Source organism: Myotis brandtii, unplaced genomic scaffold (assembly GCF_000412655.1).
Source record: "Myotis brandtii unplaced genomic scaffold, ASM41265v1 scaffold209, whole genome shotgun sequence".
In the NCBI taxonomy this organism is placed as follows: Eukaryota; Metazoa; Chordata; class Mammalia; order Chiroptera; family Vespertilionidae; genus Myotis; species Myotis brandtii.
This window is the reverse complement of record NW_005357806.1, coordinates 1,610,201-1,636,827: the sequence shown is the minus strand read 5'-3', so window position 1 is coordinate 1,636,827 and position 26,627 is coordinate 1,610,201. Positions and strand designations below refer to the sequence as shown.

Genomic DNA, 26,627 nt, shown 5'->3' with positions numbered 1-26,627 from the left:
GAAAGGCTGGGGTGCAATAAATCCCATCAATATGCAATTATGTAAATTTATATTTTATATCCCTTCTGCAGTGTAAGTATTTTTTCTTATCTTAACACACTTTGCTCTGATCTGGAGACCAGCAGTCTCTTTCTGCTGCCCACCTCTCTGCTCATTCCTGCTTGCTTCAGTTCCTAATTTTATTCCTCTCTACTATAGCAGTAAAAAAAGCAAAGTTTTCATCTCATGACATGGATACGGGAATAAATAAGAATGAACTATACTAAAAATTCATGGGAGTAATTTATGTTAAAATATTTAAACTAAAAAGAACAGTTTCTATAAAAATTTTGTTCCTATAAAAAAACAGAATTGGAAATCAACAATATTTTTACATATATACATATACTCAGAAATTCACAGAAAGAGTTTTAAAAGTAGATCTAGTGGTTTTTATATATTTTCCAAATCTGGAGAATCTATAGTAGAGAGGAATATGAAAATAAAAGTAATTTGATTCAACTAAAACTGGATGAGAATAAGGAAATACATGGTCCACTACGGATATCAATCCAGTCCTGAGAATCAGAACTGGTTAGCCACAGTTTTTATATTAATACATTCTTGAAGAATACAAAATTTTAACAATGAAAACACTAAGACATTCTTGTCTTTTGAATTAATTTTAGCTTATAAATACCATGTGCTTAGACCCGCTCACATGAACATCACGTGATGTAGAAAATTTTAATTAATCTTCTGTATTATAGCAAAGGTAACTACAAAAACAAAAACAAGAAAATATGAAGAAGACCTTGTTCCCTAGAAGTTTATTTGCTCCTGTTGGTGCCTTTTCCTCGGGATAGATCCAACCCAGAAAGATCATTATCAGAGTTACCACAGACAATATACTCAGAATAAGAACGTAAGGCTTTGAATAGAACCAGAATTGAGATCTAAAATTTAAAGGAATTTAAACACCCTGTTCCACAGAGTAGACAAAAAGAAGTAAAGCGCAATTGTAAACTCGAAGAAGTATGTTTGATTTAAGGTTTTTAGAAGGCATTAATGAATCCTTAATAACCCTGAAGTACTATGAAGTTTTTTTTGTAATATACTGAGGACTACAGCAAATATTCTTTAAAAAAAAAAAATCCAATGTTTGTCTATAGATGGGGACAGGGCACATTTAAAAAACTAGTTCTTAAAAAGTTAAAAAATGGTGTATTTAAAAAAATGGGGGTAGGTCACCCAGTGAAGATAAGTACACCAAGTGTATATTATTAAACTTCATGAAAAATGAAATGTTGCTTGATAAAGTAGTGCAGATGTGCTTTGTTTCATTATCCATACCCATTGCAAAAGTAAAATGGTTTTGATAGTTATTTGAATCCAAAGAATAATGCCCACTCCCCCCACCCCCCACCCCCAAGCACACACACTTTCTCTTCCCTATACCAGGCAATGAGTTACATGATCATTTCTAGAAGTGAATTCTCTTCTAGAATGTGGCTAGGGGCATTCATGTTAAGATTTCAGTATAAAAACATACCCTGAAGAGTTTTATTGCTTGCATACATGACAGCATTATAGATGCCATTATTACAAAAGTGGCTGGTGGCAGTTTTCATTGTTGAGTCCCACTTAAAACCTAGAGATCAGTCTGCACTACATTTCATACTTAATATCCAAAATGGTAGACTTTCAATAAAGCAAAATTTAAGTTTAAAAAATTGGAATGTTTTATAATGAACAGCAGTTTTTAGCAAAGAAATATTTTTTAACTTTAAAGAAAAGATGAGTTGGAAAGCACCAACTTAGAGAAAACAAATTGTAAGACCTACACGATGGGATGCTGGCTTTAATAGGAAAGTAACCAATTACCTTCTTAGGTTCAATCCGTCCTGACTGCTCAGGTGTCTCAGAAAGCAAAAGGCGTAAGTTATTCTTGTAACCAATCATACTTTGAGGTCTTTTGGTTTAGTTGAGTGCTTACTAAATGGCTGACTAAGCTTATTCCTTTGCCTTTCTCCAAATAAAAGCATTAGTGGTTATTTAACCAAAAACAGGTAAGGCTGCTTCATTGCTTCTCTTTGTGCTTGGCTAAAGAACAAGGGGTGGGAGTGAAATTGGTAACTGGATAATTAAAAGTTCTCTTCTTACAATAATATTTCTTTTTTATCAAATTAAAGATAATATTAAGAGCATGATAATAAACATTGTCTTCATGAATATTCTTTCAATAGTCTAAATTAAATAACACAGATATGTATTGAGCCAAAATTTGTCCACTCCAGAAGAACTCACTGAAAGGGAAAGTGTAGTCTTCTTGCTGCTCAAAACAGTTTTCAAAAATAATCTGGCCAATAGATCTTCTAATTGGCCCTTACATTTCCATTGTTCTATCCACATTTACAAAAGTCACCTTCTCCTGGTAATCATTCCATATTTTTATTGCTTCTCTCTACTTGAGATTAAGAAAACCAAAAGCATCATCTATATAGCTATAGTTTAACCTTCTCAATAACCACCCATGAATACACATGTTGTGTGTACGTATACACACACACACACACACACACGGCAACTAGAAAAGAGAAGCAATGTAAAATACTTTTAAGTCTGCCCCTGATTTAATAGGAACAAGTTACCTTTTATCTTTTTTTGGCTCCAAGTATTTGGTTTAATATAAATGATCTTGGTTGGTATTCCTTTTATGGAAGAAGGCAACCCAATCATGTCAGCCATAATTAGTTTATCTGCTCCTTTGCAGAAAAATAAATGTTTCACATTTTCTCAAGAGGGCCTAAATAGATGAGTGAAAATCTCCAACTCTGAGCAAATCTATTCTACATTTACGGTGTAATCCCCAGGCCTAGCTGGCTTGGCTTGGTGGATAGAGCATCATCCTGCAGACAGCGGCTTGATCCCCAGTGCGGGAGGGAGGGTGCAGGAGGCAGCCATTTAATGTTCTCTCTCATTATTAATGTTTCTATCTCTCTCTCCCTCTCCCTTCTCTGAAATCAATAAAAATATACATATTTTTTAAAAAGGTGTAATCCTCAAAGGCAGAGGATAGTGAGGTCATTCTTGTGGATCTCTAGACGATGCATTAAATGTGATAACATTTGAGGAATTACAGGGTAAAAAAAAAAACAACAAAAAAAAAACCCAAAAACGAAAAACAAAAAAACAGATCTAGTTAGAGAAAAGGGTTAAGTTAAATAGCCAACTTAATGTGAGATTTTAATCATAATTACAATATAATGAAGAGCAGCTTTTGTCACAAGAAATTATATTTTGTCTACTATGATTCCCCAGAAAGATAAACGAGAAAGGAATGCTCAGATTCTCTTCAATTATCTTGTACCTCCCCAAAACCTACCATTAAAACATTGCTTTTCAATACTGTGCTCCCCGCCCCCATTTTTTACTGAGGAGGTTTAAAGAATTGAACATAAACTTCCTTTAATATCTATCCAGCCCTCTCAAACATAGGTTACCACATGTGAATTTTGTATTATATCTAACAAAGGAACAGGCCCACATAGTTATCTGGAGTATCTATATATATAAAAGCCTAATATGCTAATTATCCCTCCGACTGTTCGACTGGTCGCTATGATGCGCACTGACCACCAGGGGGCAGGCGCTCTGACCGGTAGGTTAGCTTGCTGCTGGGGTCCTGCCGATTGGGACTGGGTGAGACAGGCTGGACATACCCTGGAGCCCTTCCACTGTCCCTCCCCAGCCCCTATTGTGCATCAGTGGGGTCCCTTGGCCTGGCCTGCACTGTCTCGCTATCCGGGACCCCTCAGGGGATGTCAGAGAGCTGTTTCTGCCTGATCCCGTCTCTAGTTAATTATATAGTCCTCATTTAACCATGCTTAACAGTCTTAGAGGAAAAAAACAGTACAGGAAATGCAGTTTCCTGATGTCCCAATTCTGCTTAAGGTCAGGTATTTTGCACAATCCAGGTTTTTGTGAAGATTTTTGTATATGCTGATATTAACTGTTGTACAATTAGAGGATCATAAAATGAAAAACAACCTGTATGATTTTGACCATTCTGGTGACCAAAATGTACTTTATCTGAGTAAGCAAGACTGAAGCATTAATTAAACCCTCACCTTATATTTAAATAGAAATTATTAGCACCTTCAAAGAGAGGCACTGTTTTAAATAGGCACAGAACAAAAAAAAAATAGTACTTTAAAAATACGGTTGGAATTCACTAGTATATCCCATGCCACATAAATTACTGCTTTTTCTTATTATAAAAATATCAATACCTTTAGATGTCAATCAGTTAAACATTTATCACCAAAAACATTAAGTTTAGAACATGTCCAATTCTAAGATAAAACATGCTTTATATTTTAAAAATAAATTAGAGACAAATATGAACCTAAAGCTGAAGAGAAAGGCATGTATAGTATATAGATATATTTATATTTAATACTATATATACATAATTGCTATATACGTAAGATATTTTATTTTTAGGAGTATTTCTACAAAAACAAATATCTTTTCTTAATAAGTTGAAAGTTTGAACACCAACAACCTGTCCTTTTTCTGTTTTAAAAGGACATACATTATTTATGCAGCTTGAGCTTTATACACTAAATTAAATAAGTTAACACAACAGCCTAAACTGTCCTTGTAATTCTTCTAACCATGGATCTATTTTGGCAACATGGAGGTATATCTTTCAAACTGTTACAAGTCTTACATGTGAAAGAGAAGACATTAAAATAATTCTTAAGTGAAAGTGGCCTATTCTAACCTGATAGTGACATAATCAATTGATACCATTTTCTCCAAGACAAAAGTACATGTTCAAGAAATAGCTCATTAAAAAATGCTCCATTTTTCACATTATTTCCAAAAGTTATTGGTAGAATGGCTCTCCACATTAATTTCACCAGAGTACACAAACATAGGAAAAATAGTCCCCTACCAGATACATTTATGAGCCTATACTTCTCAACATAAAGTGCTAAGAGATGAGTAAGGAGAACTGGGAATGTCTTGAGCGGTGAATCTTGAGACCCCCACACTGTGGTTGGTCCTGGAGTTCAGCATTCTGATTTTTATTTAGGTTCAGGGTTATCGTCCAAGGTAGCTGAATGGTTGTTAGGACCATCAGGTGTCTCACCTGTGACAGCTAGAAAGATGATTTTCAGCCACTTCTGTTTCAGTTCCTCACTGTCTGCAGCAAAGCTGTGCACAGACTTGGACTGGGTCAGTTTGAAACTGTGTGGCAGGTCTGCACTCCTTGGCATATCATCCACATTATAGCCCAGGAGTGGAATGGTGGCCTGGGCTCTGACATCCTAAAGAAAAAAATAATAATACATAGGAGTGTGAGCATGCTATACAAGTCCCTTCATGATGTGTTAGCATGCTCTACAAGTCCCTACTAAAACCTCTTTTCCTACGACTATTCCATACAGACTTGCACTGTGAAGTCTCCATGGTCAGAGCTGGTGAACCAGGAATAGCACAGTGCCTGTACATGATGTCACTGGTAATACTGACTGCATGAATTAATGAATGAGAGTAGACACCTAACTCAGCTAGGATTCATTGACCCAATACCTCCTCTGTGTTAGAGCCTCCCCAGCTCTTCGTTCAGTGAAAAAGGGAAGAATAGTTATCTTATTGTATAAAACCAGCAAATGTTAATGATTCATTACCAAACACAGTTTTACTTGGTGTTTCATTCATTAATGAATCAATTTATTTATGGGCAGGAAAAAGTTATAGGAAAACCCACAAAATAGAATAGAACATATACCTTGGCATTTTAAGTCTATTTCTAAAAAAAACAAACAAACAAACAAAAAAAAACCTAAAAAAACACACACACAAGTTTTACTAGTCTTTAATGTAGATATAGGCTAAAATACAATAGGTACATTGAAAAGTTTATGTATTTCCAGGTGAATGCACAATTGGTATACATGCCCTGTTTTTTTAAGCATTATATACTCCATAGTACCTGGTGCTGCTCTGGTTAGAAGCTAAATCTGCATGTCTGTTGTTCCCACAGATTTATCTCAGATCCATGCACAGACAGTTCTCAAACAACTGTTACTGGATAATGTTAATCTAAGCTTGATTTACATTTTTCTTCCTCTCAATTTCTTTCTCTTTTAGGTATTCCTGTATTCAAGGGGGGTGGAGGGAAAGCTTGCCTGTTACTTCCTATCATTAAAAAGGCTCCTTCTTCTTCCTGCTTCTTCCTCTACTTCACCCCCTTCTCCCAATGTCCTTTCAACTCATCTTTTTTTCAACTCACCTTTTTTTCAAGCCCATAGAATAGGAAAGAGAGAAGGGGAGAAAGGATCCATGGGGTGGAGAAATTATTGGTTATAAAAGGAATCCACAGTTTAAGTAAACTTGAATTTGTTATTATTTTTTCCAATTATAATGAAACTGAACTTTCTTGTTCCATAGAGGGGTGATGGAAGGGTTTTGAGTTCACTATCTAATTGCCTCCCCCGCCATCCGTATGACCTCTGTCCCTTCAGTCAGATGTAGTTCAGATACCTGGGGGGCACCGTACATGTACAGCACAAGAGGGTCTTGTTTGGGGATCACACACCAAGCTTTCTGCCAAGGTTTTGACTTCTCCATATACTGAAGAAAGCTGCACACCACACTGTTTCCAGATACTTCTGCTGATTCAATCTAGAAAAATATAATGGAGTGAGAGTGAGTGAGTGAGATTGAACACAAAACGGGCCAGATAGAGAAGTAATTAAATTTTACAGCACAAGAGGGTCTTGTTTGGGGATCACACACCAAGCTTTCTGCCAAGGTTTTGACTTCTCCATATACTGAAGAAAGCTGCACACCACACTGTTTCCAGATACTTCTGCTGATTCAATCTAGAAAAATATAATGGAGTGAGAGTGAGTGAGTGAGATTGAACATAAAACAGGCCAGATAGAGAAGTAATTAAATTTAGGGCAACATTCATTAACTACAGTGTGTTTATATCAAATGTCTTCTGGGATCACCCAAAAAATTCATCTGCAATTATTATTTAAATATTCATCCAGATCTATTATTAGCATGGAAAAATATCTAAGTCAATTTTAACTGTCTCTATAACCAGACCTTGAATTTAAATGAAGTTACTAGTAAACATTTATTAATTGCTTACTATGCATGCACTTTTCTTAGCTCACTAAGAAATGTATCATTTCATTTAATCTTCACACCAACACCAAGAAGTTACAACTTTCATTATCTATGAGGTTCAGAGATGAAATAGCTTTCCCAAGATCATACATTTAGGAATTGGGATGCTGGGATTTGAGTCTGGATGCAGAGCCTAAACTTTTAACCACAACACATACCAACTTCACTTATGTAAGAATCCATAACAAAAAGGCAAATACTGGCCAGCAATCTTTGTCTTGGAACTGAGATAATTCAAGTTGTAAAAACTTCACTAAAGCCCTGGCCAGTGTGGGTCAGTTGGTTGGGTGTCATCCCATATACTAAAAGGTTGATGGTTCGATTCCTGGTCAGGGCACATGCCTGGGTTGAAGGCTTAATCCCTGGTGGGAAGCATGCAGGAGGCAGCCAATTAATGTTTCTCTCTCTTCATCTCCTTTCCTTTCTCAAATAAATCAATTAAAAAATCTTAAAAATCAATGAATAAATAAAAATTGCATTAACTGTTTGTAGAGCCATTTACAGTTTTCTGCTTTGCCTCCTAAATACATAAATCACTGGCTAAAAAGGGAATAAAACCATTTGACTAAATGATAGTTATTACATACATTATAGAAAGCATCAAATCCTTAGGGTATTGCTCCTCAGTGTCAGTTCAAGAGTGCTGGTTTGTCAAATGTTTAGTTACTGGTTCAAGATAAGCACAGAAAGTAAGAGTAAACACTGAAAAACTTCCATAGAAATTTGACTTTGTGATGATACTCAAGCACATGATTGTGTGTTTTACAAAATTACTGAGCTATCATGAGGTTTGGAAATAAAACTGGCCCTTCATCACAGATAGGTGAAGAAGCACTGGCTGGCAAACTATGGACTACCAGCCCACCATCCGGGAGCTAAGAAAGTGCTTTCAGATAAACATTTAAAATCAATTTGATAATAGGAAACACTAACTTTAGACTCCACTTAAGGGAAATATTACCTTCCCTCCTCCCGCTAAAGAATTCCATTCTTATTACCATATTAGAAAGAAAATTATACTAAATTATTGTATTTTAAATTTTGTCAATGTAAATTTGTGAAAATTTGTTTTCTCTCTTGTTAGAGAAGTAGTAGTCTCAGTTTTGCCTCTTGGCCTGCAAAAACTAAAATAGTTATTCTCTGGCCCTTTACAGAAAAAGTTTGTTAAGACCTTTGGTCTAGCTAGCTCATATAACACTAGTTGGCACAAAGCGAGTTTCAAATATTGCATGTATGTGTGTGTGCACATGTGTTCACATGGTTAAGTAATTGACTCCCCCCAAGTTTTTTCTAGAAAACTCCCTTGAGGTTTTTACTTCATAGTTACAGCCTGAAACTCACCCCTTAAAACAAGTGATCACATTAATTCAGTCTCATCAGTTGCTGTTGTTAAGAACTGAGCCTGTGTCCTTAGGAGCCAATGAAGCATTTCTTTCCCCCCCGACCTGCCTGAAAAAAACCATTTTGGCCTGCCATTCAAGCGACATCTATACACCCTGGAACTCAGAGTTATATTTTAAGTTTGCAGACCTGCACTTTAATCTTAAATGAATCTTGAAGTTCATGATCTTTTTCCAGTTATCCAAAATGACCTTTGTGTACTCTCAAATGCAGAACACTGACCTTGTTCTTTCTGTATGATCCTAACATTCAGCAACACAGAACAAAGGTATGATTTGCTCATCGTTCTCAAAAATTGTTAAATACTAAGAGAAATAACAAAACGTTACTTGTCTTCTTCAGGGTTAAAATACAATTCTATGTCCCTCATATAAAAATCTAAAAGATATCCAACATTTACTATTTCATACCTCTAAAATCCCTTTTCGTTTCTTTTCTTCACTGTCTGCAAATCCACTCAATATTTGGTAACAGTCTTTACAAACTTTGCTCAATTTACCACCATCATACTCCAGTTGAGCTTTGTAATCAGAACACTTCCAACAAACCACCTTAAATTAGAAAAGGTAACGAGGAGTCAATAATCATATTTTAAAAGTAGTAAGATTTAAGCCATAAACATTTACAATGATAATAAATGAGAAAGAGCTATATATAAAAGGCAAATTTTTATTACACTAAGAACATCCCCATGAACATTAGGATTATCATCACAATATTATAGTGCTGTTTGTAATGGGCTGTGCTTGTTCATCTTTTCTTTCTGACCCTAAAGGTAGGAGATCTTCAGAGGCTTAATCCAGACCCTTACTCTTCATACCTCTGGATGTTTCTTGGATATCCCGCCAAAATGCGCTCATGAACTTCCTTGTCCTCAGCGCTCTCCTTCCCCCACCCCACCCTTCCCAACCTGCCCTCCTCTCCTCTTGCTCCCTGTAGTAGAAGATAGCACAGTCATTCAACCAATCATGGCAAGTCATAAACCCAGGGACATCCCTGATACCTCTCCACGGCTCACCCCAAAGAGTCATACTATGACAAAGTCCTGCCAATTTTACCTCCTAGAAAGTTTTCAATCTATCCATTTTCCTACATCTTCCTTGTAATCACCCGAGTCCAAGCTATCAGTATCCCCGTTTGGACTATTATAGCCTCATGATTGCTCCTTGTAGCATTCTTACTGGCTTCCAGGCTTCTGCTCTTATATCCCTCCAAGCTATTTTCCAAATAGCACCAGATGCTCTCTTAAAAATCATAAACTGATATGTTTCTCTCTATTTAAAATCCTTCGGTCTTCCCTTTGCTGTTGGATAATGAACACACTCTACAGTATGGCCTACAAAGTCCTCCATTATCTGCTCCTCTGACTCCCCGTATCTTTAGTGACACTGGCTTCTACGGCCCCAAAGTGCTATGCTCCCTCCTGCCTCATCTTTGCTTCATGAGGTAACTCGTTCATCCTCCATATGTTGACTAAAACTTCACTTCTTTAAGGAAGACTCCTCCAACTTCCAGAACAGAGCATGTCTCTTAGCACTGTGCTACTCAAGTTCCCTGTACTCTTTTTCATGTACTGATTACAAGTTATACTCATATACTTGTGTGATTATTTATGTAATGTTTATTACCCCGACTAGGCTGCAAGCTCTATGAGATTGTTCTTATATATTTTGCTCACCAGCACACAGTAAACATTTATTGAATGCCAAGGAATGAATAATTATAATGAAAATACATATGATTTCTTAGTGAATGGTATTTTCCTTAATTACTATAGGATAATTGTTAATAAAAAAAACAAAAAACTTCCACTTAAAAAATTTATCTTCTTGCTTCTAGAAGCATATCACATTTTTCACCCCCCACCCCCCCCCAATTCATAGTAAACAAACTCTAAGAAATGTAAATATTTGTAAAACTTTTGGTTTAGGTTCACAGCATGTAAAATTCATGACATAATTATAATAAAATTACGCTAGGATTCAGAATTAGACTTGTTTGTATATGTAAACTCCTATGAACTGATCTCTTATTTTTAAATCATATCATAGTATTTTGATGATCCACATTCAAACATTTTTGTTTGTTCACTGAACCAAATATATCAGTACCTAAAATCATTTCAAGCAAACTTGATAGATTTTAAGAAGTCTTCCCCAGGGGAGTGGAGGGAAATGTTTGCTATCACTTCAATTTGACTACAAAATGGTCTTGCTGAGTCAAAACTTAGAAAAAGAGGAAGAATAAATCTATAGTGTGAGGATAATCTAAAAGAGCTATTAATAAGAATAGTTGCACTTAAGCACACTAATAACATATTACACTGCAATGCCTACCCTTCTATTTATTCGTTGCTTTTTAGAAGAAAGTATGTCATCTTTAACAAGGTTTATAAGGCCCTCCAAAACCTGCTGCTACCACTCTCCAGCTTCATTTCATGCTTTGTTCCTCGTCATTCATTCCATATGAAACACCTCAATTTCTGAAAACCTGCTATGTGCTTTCTCTGACTTGAGTTATAACCATACACCTCTAATGGGCACCCAGCAGTCCACCTTTATTTCTCTGACAGGCTCATCTTCCCTGCCCAGAGATGACTATTTCACCCTTAGTCCTTTCTCAAACCTCCTCCACCTTTCTTCCTTCCCCCTTCACTTCTAGCTGATGACATTTTCTGCTACCTCGATGAAAAGATACATAGCACCAGACCTAAATTCCCTCATTTCCCACCAGCAAATTAAAAAACCCCACATTTACAGCCATCTGTTTTGTTTTGTTTTCCTTTCTGTTACCATGGAGGGAAGTTTCCCTCTCCCCATCAAAAGCCTGAACTTCCACTTATGCTAACAAGTTCTATCTAGTCTCTCAAAGCCATCAACTCTTTTGGTTATCATTTCTCTACTGTTTCTTCTGCCACACTTCCCCTTACTCATCACACTCCAGCACACGGCCTTTGACAGTCTCAAGAAAAGACCAAGCTCTGGCCTGCCTTGGGGCTTATAAGATACAGACTCTGCATGAACGCAAGTCCCAACTCCCTTCTGTGGTTAGCTCTTCCTCACCTTTTAGGCATCAGCTTACATATCAACCCCTCAGATAGATCTTCATTTTTCTAACTAAAAGTGCTTCCAAATCCTCCTTCCTTGCCATTATTCTCCATTTTAAACTTCTTGATTGCCTCCTTATTGCATCTATAGTCATTTGAAATGCTTATTTGTCCATTTACCCGACTTTGGTCTACTTTTCTCCATTAGAATGTAAGCTACATGGAGCTGGGTATCATTTTGGTTACCATTTTTTGTCCAGGACCCAGCACTGTGCTTTGTGGATACTTGTCACTAAAATAAGTTTATCTATGAAGTGCTCTACTGAATGAGTTTTGGCGTCTTTTCCAAGTTGATGATTTTACAATACTGATAGAGTTACTGGCCATCTTAATGACCAAGAAATCTCACTTACATGTCCACATGCTCGACAATGATGCCTTCTCCTTGTCAGTGCGTTGAAAGGCTCTTTGCATTTCATACACATCGTTACTTCATTATCTCGGATCCATCTTGGGGCTCTTTTCCCTAGCTCAGCAGTCTAAAAAGGGAAGAGAGATTCAATTTTAACAGAAAAGAACTGTCGTTTCCTTCCTTCCTGCCTGCCTTCCAAGCACTTTAACAACATTGCTCATACCCTGTTCTGGTAAAGAAGTAAAAGGTTCAAAGAAGTTTAAGCAGTATAAAAAAGGCACTCACTATTACATTCATCTAAGAAGGAATGAGATTCTGTCTAATAGCCAGTTGTGAAGGAAAAAGACTAGATAACAAAATGACCAGATAGATCTTTTGTAATTGCAAAGAGCCTAAAGTTAAGAATTTAATTCAACTTACAGAAACCTCTGACTGAATGTCATTATCCTTTGCAATCGCATTTCTGAAGGTTTCATACCTCTGATGGAAAGCATCGATAGTCTCTTGAAGGGCCTAAAATATAAATAAAATTCAAAGCACGCATTAAAGTATCACATGAAAATTTATTAAAATACTATATTAAGCAAATATCTATGATGGGAATCACTTTAAAAATTAAATGACCTTGCCCTGGCCTGCAAGGCTTGGTGGTTACAGCGTTGGCCTACACACTGGAGGGTCGCAGGTTTGGTTCCCAGTCAAGGGCACATACCTGGGTGGCAAGTCCGATCTTGGCCCCTGACTGGGGGGCGCATGTGGTCGACAACCAACCCAGGTGTCTCTGTCATATTGATGTTTCTGTCTCTCTCCTCTTTCTCTTTCTCTCTTCCCTTCCCCCCCCCTCCCTTCCACTCTCTCTAGGAATCAATGGAAAAAATATCCTCACTCATCGGGTACAGATTTAAAAAAATTTAAATGATCTTGATCCGATGACTACATGTGCACAATACAACAATATCTGCACGTTTGCATACACACACAGAGATTGCCAAAACAAAAACTAAAAATAGAAATAAGGTTTACCTTGATCCATTCTTCTTTGTCTTGTTCAGAACTAAAACAAAACAAAATTAAACTGAATGCAGAGACCATTAATGAGTTACACCTGGTGAATAAAACTATGTTTTAATGTTCTTCCAACTTTCTGGAAAACTCAGGGATGTCCAAGAAAGAGTTACAATTAAAATTAAACAGACTCTCTGGCAATTGAACAAATAAATTCTTGAACAGAGTTTTAGAGGCTCTACTTACTTTGGAACAGATAATTTTTGATGGGGAGAGATAAGTTTACCTTTTACAATAGAATGCCCTGGCATTAAGTTTAACTACCATCATCTAGTTATAGACATTAGGCACTGGATATACAAGCTTCAATTCACCTTTATAAAAGCACATGGGGCCTTTAAAGGCTATGGGCCACAGCCCACCTTAAGAAAGATTATAATTAGCTTTGAGAATCTAAAATATCTTTGTAAGGTTTTAGGGAACTATTTAACACTAGTGCCCTTGTGCATGGATTTGTGCACATTGAAAGGAAATTAATTAGAAGGTGGCCAGCAGGGCGGGACTGGGTGAGATGGGCTGGACATGCCCTGGAGCCAACCTCCCGAGGTCCCTCCCCAGCGGCTACACCTGGGGCGGTGCTGAGGCTAAAATAGCATCTGCAGAGTGAGCAGGGTCCCTCCAGCAGGTGGTGTCCCTCAGCCTGGCCTGCGGGGATTGGGCCGAAACCGGCTCTCCGACATCCCCCAAAAGGTCCTGGATTTCGAGAGGGCGGTTCTTGGGTGACACACCCTGAAATCAGGCTCCCTCCTCTCTGGTTCCAGGGTGTGTCACCTGAGAACCACTGCTGCCAAGTCACTGCAGCTCGGCAGCTCCTGCATCGAGCGTCTGCCCCCTGGCGGTCATAGCTACTGGTCGGATGGTCGCTTAGCCTTTTATATATATATAGATTCCCTTTGATGAACAATTTAATTTTATTCTGCTAGAAGGCTTCAGGCAATACCATACCTAATCAATTACAGATAAAGCAAAACAAACAGTTTAAATGCCTGTAGGAAGGAAGTTGCACAGATTAATGGACCCCAATATTTAATAACGTTTTACTGAGAAAAATTTCCCTTGACTGTAATCAAATCCCCTGGTTTTCCTGTTGAGGCCAATTTTTTTTTTTTTGAGGCCAATTTTCGTAATTCTATTCTCTCTTGCAGGTAGCTTACAGAGCTGGTTGTTGTCATACAACTATCTTAGAACAATCCCCGTTAGTAGACTCTGGACTAAGATCTCCAAAGAGTGGGCTCTGTTTGCGTGTGTTGGGTAGGTGAGGGCTAAGGTTGAGTTCTGCCTGAATGTCACATGCCTTGGTCCCACAGGGATCACACATGCATGAGTCTGGCAGAAGGTTTGCTCCTATGACACTGTCCATCCTTCCAGTACATTTATTTTTGAGTACCACAATGTCCCAAGAATGCTGCTGGAATCTGTAATTATAAAATGAAAGATTCTGCTTATTGTTCATCTGGGGATCCTTGGTTGGTGGGAGGTGTGGTGTGATATCAATCTTTCCCCTCAAAAAAGATTCTCCCTATTGTTGTGCACTGCCCCCACCGAATCAGCTCTAGGACCCTGAGAGCATCCGTGCATGCTTGCTGCTTTTAGCTTTTTAAATGCTAAGGAACTTGACAAGTCTTCAATCCTTTGTAGGTTACACTCACCAGAAACCTCGGAGGGAAAGCTGCCTTCCAACTGATGCCAGACACTCCCGCTTCTCCCGTTTGGGTCCGAGTCCCCAGCGATTCGCCCGTATCTGGAGCTCAGAGTCTGAGACTCCCCCCTGACCGAAAACGACAACCGCGCTCTCAGCCACCAGCCCGCTTTGCGCGCGCACCTCCGCACCTGAGTTTTTTCCACACTGCGCCTCCTCTGAGCCTCGGTGTGCTGTTATTTTTCCTTCTAGTTGAAGAGTCTCTCCTCAGCCAGCCTTCCTGTGGTTCTGGGTGATGTCCGTTCCGTCTTTTAGTTGTATTTTTGAAGTGGTTGTTTGCGGCAGCAGTCTGCGGTGTTTACCTATGCCGCCATCTTGGTCTCTCTGCTTTTAGCTTTTTAAATGCTAAGGAACTTGACAAGTCTTCAATCCTTTGTTTAGTTTACTCACCAGTATATTTTTATATCCATTCAGCAACCAACAACCATTAAATAAAAACTACAGAAACTAAGAATACTTTATATTCTTTTGAACATGGAAGGGTACACAGAGTATAAGAGGTCAGTCTTCAGGCTGACTCATTTAGCAAGAAAAGCAGAGCCCCTTTTTTCCCCCCTCAAGTGGCTTTAGAAGCAAATTCTCTTGAAATATCTCTAAATACATACCCAATTTGGGGTTCCATGTAATCCCACTAACACTCTTACTTTCTGGGACTTTCAATGTTTGTCTCCATTCTTGAGTCATTACAGACCAGATGACAAATAATCACTTAATTTTGATCTTCAATTTACCATATAATCATAAATAGAACTAAAGCAATGATATGAGGGGAATAAAACATTTGAGGAAAATGATCATGTTTCGATAACTAATTGGAACATATTCAATACCGCATATTGAAACTCTACAAAGTGATGACTACCTGCAGTTAAGAAAACTCCCCATGAACCAGCCCCACCCTAAAAACAGCCCAAGCTGCTAAAGAAAGGCTGGAGTCCCTGGTTAGGCACCCCAAGAAGCCTCATAATCTTCAGCTGCTCCGACACACCTCTTGGTTTATAGGTTTGGAAGTATGCTGACATTTCAGAGCTGGCAGCACCTTCATTCTTCCACAATGGAGACTCCTTTAACAACAATCAGAACTAGGGGAGTCCTCCTTGTTGCCAGGTCCAATCACCCAGTGAGTCAACATCTACATTCTTCTCTTGGGTTTGATGGCTGGAGCCCAAACCCCATCATGATAAGGTAGAAAAACCATGATATTCAAAGCCAAGTCCTCCATCATTTTAACTTGTGTTTGAAATGCCACCTTCGAATCCTTAGCTCAGTCCCCTGGCAGCCTGCCACATCTTCCATAACTGTAATTTCACCAGTTCCCTGACTGCCAGGGCACACATTCCTGCTAAAATGATTTACTCTTTTTTTTGAAAGTCTGAAGTTTAAGCTCTTTTGTGGTCACTGAGTACAAATATCCAGGATGAATTCACCTGAGCAGCCAGAACCACATGCTATTGGTGCAAAGGAACAGACGGGCTCTCTCTGACTCTCCACAGATTCTAGGATGTCAGACCATCAGTGCTGGGCCCTGGTCGGTGTTGCTCTGTGGTTTGAGCGTGCACCAAAGGGTCTCTGGTTCAATTCCCAGTTAAGGGCATGTATGTGCCTGGGTTGCAGGTTCGATCCCATGTGTGGGAGGCAACCAATTGAAGTGTCTCTCTCACATCAATGTTTCTCCCTCCCCCCCGCCTCTTCTACTCTCTCTCTAAAAATCAATGGAAAAATATCCTCGGGTAAGGATTAACAACAGCAAAAAGAACCATCAGTGCTCGGATTGGTACTTAACCCTCTGATCTGTGATGTTTTGGAGCCTCCCAATTTTCACCAGGCCAGGCCTTTATAGGATGAATAGATAACAGTCTTCTAAAGCAGGTATTTAAAACCCAACAGCACTCTGTCCTGCAGTGGTTCACGCATGAGGTAGCTGTGATCTACTGCAGTGGTTCTCATATTTTCTTCTTTCCAAACATGGTTATGCTAGGAGGATGGATGCTGGAATTCCAGCTCTTTCTCTTCCATTCAGTAAAGCATGTAAGAGGAACCATCCCTTCAGAATTCCTGGTCACTAGAGGCCACTACAGCCCCAAATGGCCTCCTTCATGTGTCCTCCAACTGTGGCAAGAGAATCATTACCTTTTCCAGCCTGCCTCCTTCGAACATTCTCTCCATCAAAGTGCTAATAAGTCCCATGAATGCAGAGCCTCTGAAGGACTGAGAGTTAAACCTCAACATTAAGGATGGGATAATAAGCATCAATGAACATGTGTGGACCAGAGGAAGATGGAGGGGAAAGGGTTAGGGAGAACCTTTTCCTATAAGACTCAAAATGTTGGCTTAAATGCAACAACTTCATTCTCTGAGCACCTTGTTAATCTAAAGAGTAAAAATAACTTACTGAGCATTAATTTCTGAAGACGACTATCCTAGGCACTGTGGGGGAATCAAAAGGGATGACATGATTCCTGCTTTTTAAGGGCTTCCATCTCTCCACTTATGTCCAACCAGACTGGCAGAGGTTTGTAGCATTCACCTGGGAAAGACTCAGCATTTTCTAATCTACAATTAATTCTGATGATTTTGAAAGCTGTGTGATAAGAATGGCTCTCTTACCTGGCTTGCAATTCCAGTGTTCTCTCTTTCCCAGATACCTGGAAAGTGTGCGGATATTCCTCATTGTGAGTCTCCACAATTTGCATTCCATCTAAGCCGACCCTGGTCCGAACTGTGAATTTGGAGCCCACCAAGCTGAATTTTGGCACACAGTACAGCAACATGTTGTTGAACTGCAAGAAGACAGAACACATATCAGTCAAGAGGAACACAAAGAGAGAAGAAAGTGACCAATACTGAAGGTAGCCCTACACAATATTCCAAGGACTTCCCAAGGGGTACCAGACTGTCTATGTGAGCAAAATTATTTAAATACTATACAGTATTGAGATTTTGTGTTTGCACCCAAATTATCATAGTTTAAAATGCATAGCTTATACTTTCCTTTGTTGGTTCATAAATATTTTATTGATATTTCAATAAACCAATCATTATTTTGAACTATTAAAGAAATTAATTAAATTCAGCAACATTTATATTAAGAACCTTTCATATACCAGCAACTGAAACTATCAACCCATAAAGTTGAAGTACTTAGAGAACAAAATTTCTAATTGTTATATCTTAGAGAGCAATTCTATAATAGCTGTTAGAGGAAAAGTTTAATATTTAGTCATTCTTTTTATCAGTGTATTTATTGTTAAGTTACTATATAGCCAAAATTATTAGTTTAAATTTTATTCAAACATGTGGGGTTAGCACATTGTCAATGTAAAAAAACAAAACAAAACAAAACAAAACAAAAACTAAGTCACTGTTTTATATTGACCCACATCTTGCTTAAAAATTCATCCCAGCCCTAACCGGTTTGGCTCAGTGGATAGAGCGTCGGCCTGCGGACTCAAGGGTCCCAGGTTCGATTCCAGTCAAGGGCATGTACCTTGGTTGTGGGCACATACCCAGTAGGGAGTGTGCAGGAGGCAGCTGATCGATGTTTCTAACTCTCTATCCCTCTCCCTTCCTCTCTATAAAAAAAAAAAAAAAATCAAAAAATCAAAAAAAAATTCATCCTATATGAATTAACAGAAAAGTCATCTATTTTAGTAAAAAAGTCTTTAAAGATTGTTATAGGATCTACTTTTAAAATGAAAAACTTTATTTTGAGCCCAGTCAAATTATGTGTAGTCCCTCTTTTCCAGTCAACAAGGAGCAGCTCCTGCTCATCAGGCCCAAGCAATGAGTGACTTTGGGAGGGCAATTAGTTCCCTTCGAATGTGTTAAAATATGCAAAAGGATGAAAGAGTAAATATTTGGGTTAATTTGTGGGAAGATCCATACCTATATTCCTACTTCATACTTATTGTTTCTAGGGTTACATATATTTTTTAAAGACACGAGCAACTGGAACTTAAACCCTTATGTACCTTGTAACCTCTCATGTCTCAGGATCATTCTTTGTAAAAGTTACAGGTTGTTGACAGAATTCAAAGAGGAAAATGTCTGGTTCTACAAGCTCCTCTCTTTGGCTCCACACAGCCATAAAGACAAGAAATGGTGATGGACAGTTAAAGATATTTCCACATGTTTATGTGATACCATCCTTTGTACTCATTCTGAAAGCCAATTTCTCACCAGTTGTTCCTCATACATTATTTTGCAACTTCCTGTAACCAGTGTCAGAAATTTCATTTCCACAACTGGATAATGTAGAAATAAAAGGATACTAAAATTTTATCAGATATATCTCGACACCACATTTCGCATTTACATTTCTAGAAGAGAACACTAAGGGGATTAATGACCCCCGCCTTTGTCATGTCTGCTGTATTCTAACTATGGCAATCAGAGCCTCACTGTAACACCTGGGATTCAGATTTGAAACCACACTGCAAGGTTCTCAGCACCATCCCAGCTTGATTAAGGCACCAGCTCGCCTGCTACCTGTTCGTGTTTAACATTTCTTTCTCTCTTCTAAGCCTTCCGGAAGGGATTTGGTCACACTGTGAATGGTGCAGGACAAGCTGCACCAAAATGGACAGGGCTCACACATTCAAGATGGCAACAAGAACCATTTTTTTCTGCATACTGAGTGACAAATGTAATGTTCTGTACTCAAGTTCACTTTATAAAATTCAGCAAAGTCTTATTATTTTATAGAAACACAAGTTGATAAATATGGAAGTTCTCAGTATTTGCTTTTTGGAGTTATGCTCATACAAGATGATAGGCTTTTTTAAAAAAAAACACTTATGCTCATACAAGATGATAGGCTTTTTTAAAAAAAACACTCTTTCTTTCTTTCTTCCTTCCTTTCTTCCTTCCTTTCTTCCTTCCTTCCTTCCTTCCTTCCTTCCTCTTTCTTTCTTTCTTTCTTTCTTTCTTTCTCCTTCCTTCCTTCCTTCCTTCCTTCCTTCTTTCTTTCTTTCTTTCTTTCTTTCTTCCTTCCTTCCTTCCTTCCTTCCTTCCTCTTTCTTTCTTTCTTTCTTTCTTTCTTTCTCCTTCCTTCCTTCCTTCCTTCCTTCCTTCTTTCTTTCTTTCTTTCTTTCTTTCTTCCTTCCTTCCTTCCTTCCTTCCTTCCTCTTTCTTTCTTTCTTTCTTTCTTTCTTTCTTTCAGTTTATTGATGTTTAGAGGAAGAAGAAGGGAGAGGGAAAAACATCGTTTGGCTGCCTCCTGCATGCCCCCTACCAGGGATCAAACCTACAACCCTGGCATGTGCCCTGACCTGGAACTGAACCAGCAACCTTTTGGTGCATGGATGATGCCCAACCGAGCCACACCGGCCAGGGCCTGACTATCTTATACTGAACTAGAGGCCTGGTGCACGAATTCGTGCACAGGTGGGGTCCCTCGGGGAGGCCTGCGGAGATCGGGCCCGAGATCGGGCCCCAACTCACGCCCCCAGCCTCTCAGCCCCGCAGCCCTGCCTTGACCTGGCACCACCCCCTCAACTGCTCCACCATCCCACCTGCGGGGCGATCGATCGGGGCTGGGTTCCCCAGGTGCTGAGGGAGCCAGGTGGTGGGCCCTGCCCCCTGCTGCTGGTTGCCATCGGTGGGGCGATTGGGCCCCCGCTCGTACCTGCCTTGACCTGGTGCTGCCCGCTCACCTGCTCCACCATCCCACTGCGTCCCGCTCTCGTCGGGGCCCATCAGGGCCAGCAGCGCCTCCACTGCCGCCCGCTGCCAGTGCCGCATCATTGATGCACGCCATGTTCCATGCCACCCCCTGGTGGTCAGCACACATCATAACAAGCAGTTGAACTCCTGGTCGAACTCCCAGTTGAACAACCGCCCGAGGGGACAATCTGCATATTAGGCTTTTATTATATAGGATGATATATTTCTCTTCCTCTTTCATGTTTTCAGGATTACATTTCCCCTATTATATTCTTCCTAAGTGGAACTTCATATTCATATTGTCAATAACTATATATTAACCTTTTATTACTTAGGTCACAATCTAATGCTAGTCAATAAATACTCCTTTTCTTCTTCCCAGAGATGAAGGTGAGAGCTCTTGAAGGAGACAGAATATTGCTTACAAAGAAGTGGATGCCATATCTGTAAAGGAATTAGGTATCTAGCCCTGCTCCCTCCGTGGACCTTGTTCCTGTGGCAAAAGCCACCGTCACCTTCTCTCTTGGTTCCCATGGACACTGAAAGAGGAAGTTAGAGCAACTGTAACTCTAAGTAGATCAACTTTCCTTTTCAGTGTAGGGGTTCCTCTTTATTCCATGCCCATAGCTCAGAAGCAGATATTGACAAAGCAATCCCTGGCTGGCGAGGTACGCTCTGGAGGTGCCAGGCTGGGCCCAAACCTAGAAGCAAGTCTCAAGTTTATTAAAAGTGTAGGGAAGTGCCTCCTTCTTGATCTCTAATATTCCTCAATTATTTATTTCAAGTTTCTTAAAATGTATTTATTTGAATGAAATAATTCAATTTCATGTCTCAATAGTGACTGTTCCATTAAAGTTTGGGAAAGTAAAAGTACATTGTTGGAGAAATTTCCAGAGCCTAGTCTGTATTCAAAATTTAAATGAGTTGGGGTTGGGGGAGGGTGGGAATCTAAATCTATCAAGCTACAAGGAAATAAGAAATAGAACTCCAAAGGGTCAAGAATAAAACCTCTTGGGTCATTTTATACTTTATAGGATAATTCAGATACTTTTTTTTTTTTTAAACTTTCAGATGTCAGTTGTGGTTATTTACTTAATCAACAGAATACCCTACCATTGATATATACGTATATATGGTGCGGAGATAAGCAAATTTGCAACACACACAAAGATTTGAAAGCTGATATCAGATTCTAAATATGATTTGGCTTTTCAGATAAATGTAACATCCCCAAAGTAGGAAACAGAAAACTGGCCCTCATTTTCTTTCTGGAGAGAAAGGAAAATAAAAATGGTACTTCAGAAGTTTCTACATATGAAAAAACCAAGGATGCTCTATGGGAATTAGAGTGTGCTAGCCAGAGGAGAGACTCTGTGACAAGTACAGTATTAGAGGGGGAGGATTAGAAGAACAAACACTAGAGGAAATGCTTCTAAGATGGTCTTCAAAAGATGAATGTGGCATTTCTAAAATCCCTGCTGTCTCACTTTATTCTCCCTGGAGGCAAATGCATCATGAGAACATGCACTGGAACAGGAGGGTCCTTGCCTCAAAGTTACTACTGCTTTATCCTCCACTTTATCCCCCGCCCCCCCAAAGGCTCTTTGCCCCCTGTCCTCCAAATAGCTGCTTAATTGGGCTTTGCACCAAGGTATGCAACCTAAAACTATTTCCAGAACAATCCTCAAACGTGTAAATTAAACTAAGGCAAGTGGTTAAAAGTTTAACTGCAGAAACTATAACACTAATGTGAAAGAGAAGAAAACTTACCTAAGTACCTAAAGGCTTGGTAATGACAAAGGGAAGAAAGACATTGACTCCAGGCATTTTGCCCAGAAGAGTGTATTATGCATGTCTCTTTAATCTGTATTTCTGATGCTCTGACATCTTTGTTTTTTAAAATATATTTTCATTGATTTCAGAGAGGAAGAGAGAGGGAGAGAGAGATAGAGGCATCAATGATGAGAGAGAATCATTGATTAATTGCTGCCTGCACGCCCCCTACTGGAGATAGGGCCCACAACCCGGGCATGTGTTCTGACTGGAAATCAAACCATGACCTCCAGGTTTGTAGACTGACGCTCAACCACTGAGCAACACCGGCTGGGTGATGTTTTGACATCTTGGGACCTTGCCGACCCTGAAGGGACTGCCCTCCCAGGGTTACCCCATTTCCAGAGCCAGGAAATGACTCACCTGCAAGCAGGCCTTTCCAATGGGAACCAACCTATCCAGAGTCCACATACCCTAAAGCCTCCTTTATCAGGCTCTCACTAGCTGAGTCAGAATTGCCCTGCCCTGATCACCTAGGGCCAGGTCCCTGACAACAGCCCCTAAGCACCAGAACCTGATAAAATTATGTACACTGGCAAATCCTAAACCTGTTCCCCCTGCCTGGCCCATTCCTTCTTGCAGAAATCATAGTAAAACTCTTGCCCATGTTTTCTGCTTGTTCCCTGCCCCCGCCCCCTCCTCCTCCTTTGGGATCTGTAGCATAACCATCTTTTCAATGGCAATCATCTCCAATCTGGTGGCCTCACCACACCTAAACAACAAAATCTACATTTCAAAATAAATAGACCCCTGAACCCTGATAGGACATGTCCCTGATTTATATGTAGGTCTCTTTACAACTTCTGAAAGGTGAAGTGCTTCTGCTGAGCTCAAATGATTTTTATAGTTAATTTAGACAATATCTATGTATTTTTTAAAGTTACTGAAATATAATTTATATACCATAAAATATATTCTTTTAAAATGTATAATTCATGGCTTTTAGGATAGCCATACATTGTGCAGTGACCACTACCATCTAATTCCAGAACATTTCATGACTTCAAATGGAAACCTTGTGTCCACTTCCTCCTCCCACCAACCCTAGGTAACCACTACTTACATCCTACCTCTATGCATTTGCCTATTCTGGACATTTCATATGAATGGAATCATGCAGTGTGGCCTTTTGTGAATGGCTTTTTTCATTTGACACAATGCTTTCAAAGTCATCCACGTGTGAATGGCTTTTTTCATTTGACACAATGCTTTCAAAGTTCATCCACGTAGCATGTATCAGTTTATTCCTTCTTATTGATGTATCATGTTCCACTGCATGGATATACCACATTTTGTTTGCCCATCATCAGTTAATGAACATTTAGGTTGTTTAGACTTTTTTACCTGTATGAATAATTTTGCTATGAACATTCATGCACACATTTTGTGTCGATGTATGTTTTCAAGTTTCTTGAGTTATACAAACTTGGAGTGGAACTGCTGGGTCATATGGCGATCATGTGTTCTTTTGTTCAAAAATGAGACCACTCCTCTGCATGACAATTAGTTCCTAGAAATTTCCCATTTAAGGAAATTATAACCAGACAACAGAAACTTCTAAGCCCCCAATAACAACTCATATTATAATGGTGAGATGACTGCCTTGCAGCAGAAAAGTCAGATGTGAGTAACATCCTGAGACTGGATGGTGTGCCAGTCACTGAGCAGCGTCTATGCCAATGTCTCTCTGTTTCTTTGCCTATAATAACAATCGCAATAATAGCTAACGTTTACTGAGCTATCACTCAACGTTAGCTTTCTGCTACTAAATGTTAGCTATTACGATGATTGTCATATCATTAGATAGGAAAAGGAGCTGGAACTACCAGTGACTAAAAATAAATCGCCTGGATTCCCAGGAGAGATCTTACATGTCAGCCAAGCCCCAGACTAATGGTTATTTCAGGAAGTGCAGGCAGGGACAGGCCTGACTGCAGTGACAAGGAACTATGGAGCAAACTCGTACTTTTCACATACGAATTGTAGGTGCACGTTTTCCAACATAGCTTATATACTTCTTCAAACTAGAAAGGCTAAAAAGTAATGTTTAGAAATGACTAGGAAGAAAACTGTTGTCAAGAAATAATATGTTGACACAATATCCACGAAACAGTACCTTTTAGCCTGTAAGAATGAAAGGAGAAGAAACCAGGTGTGTCATACCTCATACACACACACACACTGCTGGCTATGACCATCATGGAAAGGCTCACTTGTCTTCAGGATGTGTTACCAGAGTAAATTACATATGGCAAATACACAGAAAAATTATAGAAAAATACTTCAAAAATAAAGATTTGTGTCCTTGAAAGAACAACTTTCAGTTACTGAGGACTTTCCCGATGTGGAGTCTTGACAGTGGTGATGGCACCAGGTTAGATACCATTGTTCAGGAGAGCGGGCAAGCATCCTAGTTTTCCAAGATGTATATAACAATGCTTATAAATTATTCTTAAGCAATCTGCTCACACGACAATACTCACTAACAAAAGGTAGCGTTCCTGTGCTGATGTGTTCCGAGCAGCTAGTTTAAGGATCTGTCCTTCTTTTATTAGTTCATTGGAAGGATTTACAATGTCTTCCTCTTCTCCCAGCATTTCATAAATCTCTAAGAGTTTCTTTAGGTTATCCTAAGAAATGAAAACAAAGCACAGCAACATAAAATATAAGGAGGTTTCACCTTAGTGGTTTTTTTTTTTTTAAACATATTTCTTTATTGACTTCAGAAAGGAAGGGAGAAGGAGAGAGAGATAGAAACATCAATGATGAGAGAGAATCATTGATTGGCTGCCTCCTGCACACCCCCAACTAGGGAACAAGCCCGCAACCCAGGCATGTGCCCTTGGCTGGAATCGAACCTGGGACCCTTCAGTCCACAGGCTGATGCTCTATCCACTGAGCCAAGCCGGCTAGGGCACCTTAGTGGTTTTAATAATACAATAACCTTAGCTAAAATATGAATAACTCAGAAGCAATTGGAACTAAGCATAAATTTTGGTATAAAATACGTCACTTATGAGAAAATTAAGAGGTTATTACAGATAACATTAAACAGTTTATAAACAATCCTTTTTGTTTATCTGTACCAATTCATTTTGATACAAACTTTAGATAATATTAGGCTATATTACTGGCAATTATTTAACTAGAAGATTCCCGTCTCCTCTTACCGCTTACCATTTTTCTTATTGCACTATTAGAATGGCTTGCTGCTGTAGATATAATTTCCAGTGATTCTAAATGGATAAAAATAAAATAAAATAAATATGTTATCTTTACTATGCTACTAGATAGCTGAATAACATACACTTTACACTACAATAAGAAGAAATCTGGAAAAAGAAAAAAAGAAAAGAAGCAGAAATCTGAGACCCAAGATCTATAATAATAAAAGCATAATATGCTAATTAGACCAGACGAAGCCAGGGCTACGACAGAAGTCCAGGGTCCTGGGTGCCTGCTGGCAGCCGGAGGAAAGCCTGGGTCCCAGGTGCCAGAGGGAAGCTGGTGCCAGCAACCGGGGGAAGGAATGCCTACTCTTTCGTGCATTGGGCCTCTAGTACATAATAAAAGCAGGAGGCAATTTCCATTTACAAACTGGATACAGATACTCCTCAGGTTATATCGTTTCGTGGTTATGTTGCCATCTCCCATCCTATATAATAAAGAGGTGATATGCAAATTAATCCTCACATCCTCACAAGATGGCTGTCTATGACTAGGCCGGCAGGGGGGGTTAGTGAGGGACAACCAAATGACTTGACAGTGGTGATGGCACCAGGTTAGATACCATTGTTCTGGAGAGCGGGCAAGCATCCTAGTTTTCCAAGATGTATATAACAATGCTTATAAATTATTCTTAAGCAATCTGCTCACACGACAATACTCACTAACAAAAGGTAGCGTTCCTGTGCTGATGTGTTCCGAGCAGCTAGTTTAAGGATCTGTCCTTCTTTTATTAGTTCATTGGAAGGATTTACAATGTCTTCCTCTTCTCCCAGCATTTCATAAATCTCTAAGAGTTTCTTTAGGTTATCCTAAGAAATGAAAACAAAGCACAGCAACATCAAATATAAGGAAGTTTCACCTTAGTGGTTTTAATAATACAACAACCTTAGCTAAAATATGAATAACTCAGAAGCAATTGGAACTAAGCATAAATGTTGGTATAAAATACGTCACTTATGAGGAAATTAAGAGAAGGTTATTACAGATAACATTAAACAGTTTATAAACAATCCTTTTTGTTTATCTGTACCAATTCATTTTGATACAAACTTTAGATAATATTAGGCTATATTACTGGCAATTAT

At 39.0% G+C, this 26,627-nt stretch overlaps 1 protein-coding gene across 1 annotated transcript in view; it reads right to left on the bottom strand.

Annotated features, from left to right (window-relative positions):
* Positions 1 to 4,454: 4,454 nt before the first annotated feature.
* FGD4 (FYVE, RhoGEF and PH domain containing 4) overlaps positions 4,455 to 26,627 on the bottom strand; it is a 109,479-nt gene continuing 87,306 nt past the window's right edge. Inside the window, exons 9-17 of the mRNA XM_014539219.1 lie at positions 25,492 to 25,550; positions 24,798 to 24,944; positions 17,425 to 17,597; positions 13,077 to 13,107; positions 12,474 to 12,566; positions 12,055 to 12,180; positions 9,006 to 9,146; positions 6,538 to 6,678; positions 4,455 to 5,318 (exon numbers count right to left, since the gene is read on the bottom strand). Of these exons, the coding sequence (XP_014394705.1) occupies positions 5,076 to 5,318; positions 6,538 to 6,678; positions 9,006 to 9,146; positions 12,055 to 12,180; positions 12,474 to 12,566; positions 13,077 to 13,107; positions 17,425 to 17,597; positions 24,798 to 24,944; positions 25,492 to 25,550 (1,154 nt within the window). The 3' untranslated portion in view covers positions 4,455 to 5,075. The remainder of the gene's footprint in view (positions 5,319 to 6,537; positions 6,679 to 9,005; positions 9,147 to 12,054; positions 12,181 to 12,473; positions 12,567 to 13,076; positions 13,108 to 17,424; positions 17,598 to 24,797; positions 24,945 to 25,491; positions 25,551 to 26,627) is intronic.